Source organism: Odontomachus brunneus, unplaced genomic scaffold (genome assembly GCF_010583005.1).
Source record: "Odontomachus brunneus isolate Ranch 3 - 2012 unplaced genomic scaffold, Obru_v1 Obru_scaffold_086, whole genome shotgun sequence".
In the NCBI taxonomy this organism is placed as follows: domain Eukaryota; kingdom Metazoa; phylum Arthropoda; class Insecta; order Hymenoptera; family Formicidae; genus Odontomachus; species Odontomachus brunneus.
The window spans coordinates 1,116,351-1,126,096 of record NW_022639536.1 but is presented as its reverse complement, the minus strand read 5'-3'; the positions used below and the strand labels follow the sequence as shown (position 1 = coordinate 1,126,096).

The 9,746-nt window shown below is 35.1% G+C and overlaps 1 protein-coding gene across 15 annotated transcripts in view; it reads right to left on the bottom strand.

The window, feature by feature from the left end:
• Nucleotides 1-103: 103 nt before the first annotated feature.
• Nucleotides 104-9,746, bottom strand: part of LOC116847957 — a 20,270-nt gene continuing 10,627 nt past the window's right edge. For 10 of the 15 annotated variants that reach the window (XM_032823604.1, XM_032823606.1, XM_032823600.1 and 7 more), the window contains 9 exons: nucleotides 5,862-8,221; nucleotides 5,311-5,749; nucleotides 5,077-5,202; nucleotides 4,628-4,993; nucleotides 4,122-4,317; nucleotides 3,904-3,992; nucleotides 1,548-1,612; nucleotides 1,283-1,449; nucleotides 104-1,191 (listed from right to left, as the gene is read on the bottom strand). In XM_032823604.1, coding sequence (XP_032679495.1) covers nucleotides 503-1,191; nucleotides 1,283-1,449; nucleotides 1,548-1,612; nucleotides 3,904-3,992; nucleotides 4,122-4,317; nucleotides 4,628-4,993; nucleotides 5,077-5,202; nucleotides 5,311-5,749; nucleotides 5,862-8,221 — 4,497 coding nt within the window. In that variant the 3' untranslated portion in view covers nucleotides 104-502. The remainder of the gene's footprint in view (nucleotides 1,192-1,282; nucleotides 1,450-1,547; nucleotides 1,613-3,903; nucleotides 3,993-4,121; nucleotides 4,318-4,627; nucleotides 4,994-5,076; nucleotides 5,203-5,310; nucleotides 5,750-5,861; nucleotides 8,222-9,746) is intronic. The other 5 variants (XM_032823594.1, XM_032823595.1, XM_032823593.1 and 2 more) reach the window with 1 other exon arrangement.

The window sequence follows — 9,746 nt, the reverse complement described above, 5'->3', positions numbered from 1 at the left end:
TATATATATATATATATATATATATATATATATATATATATATATATATATATATATGTATATATATATATATATATGTTAAGTCTGTATATATATGTATATATGTATATATATATTCCTCTCCTTTCTGCAATATCCTCCCCGGTTAATTTCGCTATAACTTCCGCTGCGAGGCACATATCAGAATAATATCATGCACACGCCCAGAATAGCGAGAATATCTTGATATCTTGTTTATATTCGCAAGTACGTTGTACATCGAAAAACATACTATATTTCCACTCATACTTCCCTTTTTTTTTTAATTTGCACACCTTTACGAGAATGTCTAACGGTGGGCGCGGAGTAACGGGGAACGCGCATTTCATAGCAAATTATTATATCAGATTACATTTGTAATGATAATGCGCAGTTCCACCCCGATAGACGATATCGAAACGTTAAACTAAAAATAAGCACAGATCGACTGAAAAATATAGAACCGTGCGAGTCGAGTGTTACGTTATTGATCCGAATGCAAGGGTGCCGTTGAGTTCTCAGCTGAAGCGGAGTGTGACGTCGGCGGCGTTGGTTGTGAGGGTGGTTCTGTTGGAGGTGTGTCGTCGCGCGAACTTGTTACGTGAGACGTAGCGGCGGGTGTCGCCGGCTGAGATTGAGTCGTCCCGGTGGATGGTGCGTATATAAGCCGATATCCAGCTGGCAGAAAGAAACCGCCGTGAGGGGTACAACTAAAGGTTTGAAAATTCGTCAACGGCTGGCCTTCGTGATATTGAATATAGGCGCCCGTCGAGCTAGTGATCGGTAATGGCGCGGATAGCGTTCCAGTCGTCGACGGTACATTCGTCCCCTCGGACAGTATAGGGGCGAATTGGTACTGCGTCGGATTACTAACCGCCGGACTATGCGTCATATCAATGCCTTCAGTTGTATCATTCGAGCAGTTATTACTCTGCTGGGAGACTATACTTTGCATATTTTCAGAAGGCACTACTGGAATCGGGATAACATAAGCATGTGGTATTCCAGCTGATGCCTGCTGCGGTTGAAGCTGCAACGGCGTTTGCTTCAATTTCTGCATAGCCAGCCGTAAGGTCTCATCGGTGTCCGGATAGTTGTTCGACCCTTTTTGCAACGGAGTCTGCGGAGCTGTACTGATCATTAAATAGTCCTCCGCACCTGGAATCCTAGATCCTGTAAAATTAGAATATATTTAAATAAGTAACTTGTTATTAATTTACGCAAATCAAATAGCGTCAATTCTCTCGTGCTCGTATTTACTGACCAGAGATATTTGTCGCGACAGTATGATAAAGTAATGGGTGATGTTGATGTTGATGAAGCGCGCTCGCTTGCTGCTGCTGCTGAATGAGCAACTGTAATTGATGTTGTTGAAAACGTTCTAACTCTTCTCTGTGCCTTTTTTGCAATGTTTCTAATTCCAAAGTTTGCCTGTAAATGATAACATACAATAAGAATGTATTTCTTAGCGCTATTAAGAGAAATTCGGGAATGTAATTCTTTACATGTTATATTCTAATTATTTTCACCTTTTTATAAGCAGCTGGTATTCTTCGCTCGGTGTAAGAGCTACAAATCTGTCTTCTTTTTCAGGCTGCAATAAAAAAATATATAATTATAAAATTATTAAAATTGAAATATAATAATAATATTATAAATTATTACAAATGTTGTTTATAATCTTTTTATAGTGCTCGGAATTACTTATATAATCGAAGCGATTTTTTAGAACTATGTTTACTTATTTTCTCTTGTTCTAGTTCATCCGATGGGCTACGCGACTATAAGGCCCGATCTACAATAGATGGAGTAAGGACTAGGAGTAGGAGTAAGACGAAATGGAAATAATTATTTCGCTTACTCCCTTACTCCAGTAAAAGTTTGCCCATATACATCACATAGAGTAAGCCTGAATTAAGTAGTAAGAGCTGAAGTGCTGGAGTAAGGGAGTAAGCGAAATAAATTATTTCCATTTAGTCTTACTCCTACTTCTTACTTCATCTATTGTAGATCGGGCTTTCTACAATGCATCTTCTACAATGACAGTAGTAGTAGTAAGAAATAAGCAGTAAGTAAATAGACCAATTACAATCGATTATTCTTAAATCGTAAGAATGGAATTGGTCAATTTGTTTACTGCTTATTTCTTACTACTACTCCTACTGCTATTGTAGTATTACGATTTTGTAGAATTGCAGATTTCTAGAATTGCAGTATAAGTTTTTCTATGTGCTATGGTCTTAACAGTCGCAGAACACTTACTCCTTGTCCACAACCTTGCTTTGATCTTTAAGCCGTAAAAAATTGACCAACCACAGTTGATTATTTTAAAAATAATCAACTGTGATTGGTCAATATCTTACGGCTTAAAGATTAAAGCAAGGTTATGGACAAGGGGGTTAGTCTTAAGCGTCTTCTACAATGGCAGTAGGAGTAGTAGTAAGAAATAAGCAGTAAGCAAATTGACCAATTCCATTCTCATGTTTCAAAAATAATCGATTGTGATTAGTCTATTTACTTACTGCTTATTTCTTACTACTACTCCTACTGCCATTGTAGAAGACGCTTTAGGATTGTTGACATTATAAGATGTGAAGCACTTCCAAATAATTGAAAAATTGTTATCAAAAAAATTGTTATCAAATTGTTATCAAATTTGTCTATGATATTGTAATACGCTAATAACATATTTATATTATTATAATTACAAGGTAACAATAGGTTTCCACCTCACTCATGGGCTACTATTGTTGATAAGTCTATTGGACATATCATTTAAAAGAAAAGAAAGAAAACGAGTCAGCAATAGTATCTCATGGTGACATGGAAACCTATTGTCACATTGTAATTATAATAATATAAATGTATTCTTAGTGTATAAAAATATTATATATAAAGAATAAATATTATATATAAAAGAATTGTTTTGATAAGAACTTTTTAGTTACTAAGAAGCACCTAAAAAATTATATGATGTCAACGGTCCTGAGGTGGGACGCCGCGACTGTCTGTCAGTTGCTACTCTGTGAGATGAAATGAAGCAAGAGGAAGTAGACGTAGCCCTTGAAAATCGCCTTGATTATATACAAGTAATTTCGAGCACTGTTTTACAATATGTATCTTAGTCAGAGTTGGATAATAACTTACTTAATCAATTAAAAGTTGAAAATTTTAACTTTTAACTTAATTTATTTTAAATAAATAAATCTTTAACTAGTTATTTTAAAATTTTAAATTTTTTTATATAAGTTAAAATAATTCATCAATATTAAAATCATTGTGGGCTACTTATAATGTAAAAAACAAAATGTCAACAGAATATGTTTTCATCTCTCTGACCGTCAATTTTCTTTTCTTATGCGGAATCTTAAACTCAAAACAGTCGATGCTTTCTTATAAAACATTACTTTTTTATTATTTCATATAAATTATGATGGTATTAGAACAATTGTATTTATGTATTGATTGTTAGAGCAAAAGGAAAATATTTGAAATATATTAGAAGTATAGTTAATCGACTGCAAGTGTAATTTCTTGGATATTTTATTTTAACGTATTTTGCAGGAATTTTGAACATGCATTTCCTAGCTTCTGATGTCACAAATCAAGATAGCCGTGACGAGCGGCCAGAATCTTTAATTATATAAGAAACAAATTGTTTTGCATAATTAATTTTTAGTTTTAATAAATTAATTCAATTTCAATTTAACTTTTAAAATTAAGTTAGTTTTTGTTTATATAACTTTTAATTTAACCAAGTTGATTGTATAAGCTATTATTAATTTTAAATTTAATTTAATTAAAATATATCAACTTATCCAACCCTGATTTTAGTTTATTACAATAATTATAAAGTAATATAAGTAATTATAAAATGAAACTTACTTCGATATTTAGAATATTAGTACCATGAGTTGCTTGTACAATTGGCGGAACAGAATTCTCTCGGCTATGAGGTACTTGTACAGGTACACCTACAATTAATATAATGATGTATATGTATTACGTGATCTTATACGCATAAATACATTCTTATATTTATTAGTTTAATGAGTTTCTGTATAATTTTCGTTATCTAAATTAAGTTATAGTTAATCCCTTACCATGCAGATCATCTGTATGAGGAAGAACATTTTGTCGTTCTGAGATTTTCAATTCTTCCGTTTGTTGCGGAAGAGTCCTCGCAGCGTCAGTAGATTGCTGTTGGTTGACAGTAATATTACTGTGAGCAGGCGGGCCGGCAACTTTGGAAACCACGAATCTAGATATCTTTCTGATAGGTTGTGCAGGATTTGCCTTCTGTTAACGTAGGATCAATTTTCTGATATTAATGAATTACGTATGACATATTCAACTTACTCTCAGAGACTATTTTTTCAATTATTGAATAATGTTTTACGATTCTTTTGTTATAAATGTTATTGTAAAATACATTCTTAACAACGTAGCAAACGGTATTTCTTCAAATCTATTGAACTAATAAATTACCCATATAATAAAACAAAAAAGACAAGGTACTTCGCAATCCGAACAGTTTGCTTAACAGTTTACTAAACATGAAATTTCTCGTGAGAGATGTTAATAAAATAAACCATAATTAAAATATTACCTCATTAATGTTATCTTGGAGTTCCGGTTGAATTGGAGTATTTGTGTCGGATCGTGGTGTCACGATGTTAGGAGTGACAGTGGCTACAGGTACTGTTGATATTGGCGGAGCGGTCGTTAATAAAGTTTGCACAGGTTGCTGCATATGCACGGAATTAATTATGGTTATAGGTGGTGTTAACGACTGCGTAGGAGCCGCCGCGAAAACTGATCCCCTATGATGAATTTTTGCCAACTCCTGCTCCAATTCTTGCAAACGGGATCCCGGTCTTTGAGCTCGTATCTTTACATTCTCTTTGCTCGGACTCATATTATCTGACCCCGTTGGCGCTCCTGGTGTTGGACTATCGAGGGAGCATTCCGTATTCTAGAACAAAGTTTCACATAAATACTCGTAATACAATGAGAATTACTTATTATTGAATATGATAACTCCAGAAAAAAACTAACAGTTTGAGAAAGCGCAAATGTGCCAGAAGTCTCCTGAGTTACAACAGAGCCTTCGACAGCCGCATCAACTTGCGTGTCGGTGAGGACAGTAGAGGAATGTATCGTTGTTTGTGGAGATAACGGACACTAAAATCAGATGATACATTTAGTTAGACATATATTACTTATATATTTTTTTTAAATAATATATGTAGAATCTTTCAAAAAATTACAAAAAAAAAACAGTATACTTACAACAGCATTCGCACACGAGACTGGCATACCGATATTACCCAGTTTTTGTTGTAAAGAATGCATATACGCATCGTATCCCCCTACTATTTGGTGATTATGAGGCGTGGCGGGATAGCTTATAGGAGGTGTACCAACGTTCAGTGATTCTGACGGCTGACTAGTCAATTGTACGAGTTTCTGGTGCAAGTCAGCTATGGTTTGCGGTCCCGTACCACTCCCAATGCTACCGATACTGCTTATATCCGACACTTTATCCAAAGAATTCTGTTGACTGAGCTTACGATGTTGTTGCTGCTGCATTTGTTGTTGAGGTAATTGCTGTTGTACGACCACTGTAGAATCGATTAATTCAACGAGGGTATGCTCAGGAGTCACATCGTGACTAGAGTTATCATTTTCAGATGTAAGCAACTGACAGTCGGAACTAGTACGACGCATGCTGAAACGATAAATTAGAACTTAATGCATATTTTGTGACATTTATGATATGTACATACTAGACACTTCTCTTTTAATACACATCATTGTGAATATGTAGTAAATGTGCATACCAATTTGAATTTGAAGATTCTGAGATATCAGTTTCCAGAGGTTTCATCGAATGTTGTTCCGGAAGCTTTAAATGTAAGTGTGACTGATCTGATATGATGGACGATTCATTATGTTGCTGGTCTTGCATAGTTTGCGGTTGCATTTGAGGTTGAACTGGAATTTGTTGCAACTGCGGTTGATTTTGCAACGGTTGTGGTTGCTGCTGACTTGATTGTATATGCCGTATCGGCTGCTGCAAAGGAGTTTGATTAGACGAAACAATCCATTTTCCTTGAGCCAACAACTGGCCTGAGACATTTTGAAGAGTCGACTGCACCATCTGCGATTGCGCGTCGATCTGTTGAGGAATTTGTTGAGGAATTAATGGAACTGATTGTGGTATCGATTGCGTTTGGCCTTGATGAAGCAATTGTTGACCCTGAAACGCTTGTTGAAAATTCTGTTGTCCTTGATATACTTGATGTATGACCTGTCCTTGGTAATTATGAATAGGCGGTTGAATCTGCAGCTGGTTCGCTTCCGGTTGTATAGGTTGAAAATATTGTTCGGATTGTACAGGTTTGTGTTCGACTAGCGTGGAAGCAGCGACGTTAGGCACAGCGGTTGGTTGCTCGTGACTGGTTAGAGGATGAGGTGTTGCAGATTTGGATTTTGGATTCGATAATATGTTCGCTAAATTTTGCGCGAGATCCGGAAGCGTCGAGGATACTTCCTTCGTTTTCGTGATAATCTTTGGCGTAGAGACATCCGCAGCAACGACTGGATGTACAGGAAGAGATACTTGAGGCACAGATGCCAGAGTTCCAGGAACGTGCTGCACATTTGGATGAGCAGTTGGTAGCTGTTGAGCAGTTTCTACGGCATTCTGCACCAACGGTATTGTATTCGACATATCTTGCGGAATTACTTGCATGTGTTGCATATGTGCTATTGGCGTATTAGTAGCAGCCAAAGATTGTCTTTTCTCTTCGGATATACTGGACACTTCCGAAATCTGAGAGTCAATAGACACGTTGGTAGACAAATTAGGTACTCTACGACTTCGGTCATCTAGACTCGTTGTTTGCATTGGTTGCATCCCTGACAGGATTACGTATTGTTGCGTTGGCGGTTGCACTTGCTGCACAAACTGTTGTACGGCAGGTGGACGCTGAGCTTGCATTTGACTTTGGAGTTGGTGTTCCGTCTGTATATGAGGTTGTATCACACTTTGTTGCATGGAAATCTGCTGCTGCTGCTGCTGTTGTATCACCATGGCAGGTTGCACTATCGTCTGATTTTGATATTGCGTTTGCTGAGTTATTCCGTTCGCGCTGTGAAGCGATTGAGGTTGCAATTCTTTTTGCGCGTTCACCGGTACAAAGTTCTGCATACTAGCTTGAGGCATCTGCTGGGACGTTTGTTGCGAAGAGATCGTGGATCCTTGAACAATTATGGTGTGCTGCTTCGACTGTCCAATAGTCGTGGTTTGTTGCATGTGCCCGGTTACTTGTTGTAAGGTTTGCACTTGAATAATATTCTTCTGCATTCCGATCGATTGCTGTCCTTGCTGCAAGACCTGTTGTTGGGCGCTGTCCATCTGTTCCACAGTATATTGAACTCCTTGGATCATTGTCTCAGTATTGTTAGTTTTGTCGTGCATTGCTACAGTCTGAGCTTCTGTAACATTCATTTCCACATGGTCTTCATTTTTTGGTACGGGTTCTGCGTTCGCAGTCAATTGAGACTGCGATGTCATAGCGTTTATACGGTCCGTGGTTTCATTGGTGGCAGAAAATTCTTCTTCCGCCGCGATATTCTTCTGTTCAACTACAGGACTGACTAAAAATCGAGAAACTTTGCGCACCGGTGTTGGTACTGTCAAACTAGATATTTCTGTAGTTACGTCGGAAACACTCGTTTCTTTAACCGTCTCACATTCCTTTATGTCTATTACGTCTTGCAGTTCTTGAGATTCTTTCGACACCTCATTCACGTGACTCGTGTTCATCATCATATCTTGTATTTGAGATTGAACATGCGTTGCGGAAATTTGATGAGATTTTAAAGTCGTGCTATTGGCGTCATCTTGAATATTATGATGCGCTTCCACCACAGTTTCCGCAGATATTGCGGAAACGACGGTTTCTTGATTGTCCGTTGGGTCACTTGGTATATTCGTGGGAGTTAAAGTATCGGTATTTTGTGTAGATGTAGAGGATCTCCTGGAAGCCTCTGCTGATGTATTCTCCGCACCTGTTTGACTATCAGGTGTTTGCACGACTTGTTGCTTTTCCAAACTAGTACTGGCGATATGAGAAATAATTTGGTCGATCGGCAACAATTTTGTTGGGGTAGAAGTATTTGAAGTTTCGTCTCTCTGAAATAAATAAAATATTTATTTTACAAGCTATTAATTGTGTGATAAGAGATATAAAAACAATAATCTAAAATGAAAATGTTAATAATTCTGCATCACATTTTTGATATCTAGTATATTCATAATAATTTTCGCAAACATTTAATATACATTAGTTTTGTAAAAAATTACTTGATATATATGTATGTATGTGTGTGTGTGTGTGTGTGTCTTTTTTACGAAAAAGCAATTTTACACTAAACAGATTTTTCAAGAAAACATTCTTTATATTTTATATACATGGAAATATAAATCATATCCTCAAATTAAATTCTCAATATTGCATAACATTTAGGAAATCTTTGATGCAAAATATATTTATATAATATATGATAAGAAAAAAAATCACCACGATAATAAAATCAGGACTTTTATGTAAAACGATAAACACAAATTTCCATAAAATAACGAAAATGAGTAGAAATCCGCTAATTAAAAAAATACATTCAATGAATATAACACACAAAGTGGTTCCTTCAAGCATATACATGTACATTATATTGTGATATACATTATACAATGATGCATGATGATCTGTGAAAAAAAGTAAAAATATATATTATGTCATTTATATGTGTCATATTTTACTAATATATGTTATATATCGTAATATTTTATATATTATGTATACAGTATTATAATATATCTAATTGCAATATCTAATTTTGTATATTTCTATTTGCAAAAACGTTTTTCAGTTCAGCAACTGTAACTAGTATGATTTTATTTTGAATTTGCATCTAAAAAATCTAAAATCTCATTCCAGAAAATATGCAATTTTTATGAGTTGACAATATCATGTGAATTTTATTTATTTCAAAATTTATCAAAATAAAATGTGTTGCAATCTTTTAAGGTTTATCTAAAAAAATTTATTTAATGCATATATGTAAAACTTTCTCGATTTTGATAACAAACAAGTTTTCGCATCATAGTGAGTGTCTCTCTCCACTAATTAAAATAGTAAAGTTTAAGAGACCAAAGTTTGTATTTTTAAGACGCGCGGCATTATCTGTGTTCCGCCAGAGCATGTTAAGTATAAAATTTATTTAATTAATAACTCGTTAACTGTTGCTCACATTAAAAGATGGCAACAGATTTTTCATCTCAATTTGACCTCTATGCCATTGCAATATTTGGCGGTTGGTGTGAGATATTCTGTACATGACTCTTTTATGTAAACTAATTTACTCAGTATCTACCTAAGTTCTAATAAAATGTACAAAAAGATAAGATTTGAATAAAATGCAAAAAGACGCAAAACACTCTCTTATAATTTAAGATATTAATTAGTAGTAATATTAAATTTGCAACCGATATATTGCATTAAAAATTTTGTGTTTCTTAATTTACAAAATGCAGTGCAACTATGCAACAGTTGTAAATATGCAACAGAATTTTTAAAATATTTTGTTGTGTTAATTCAATATATCCTTAAAAAGTATTTGAAATATATCTAAATACTTTCTCTCTCTCTCTCTCTCTC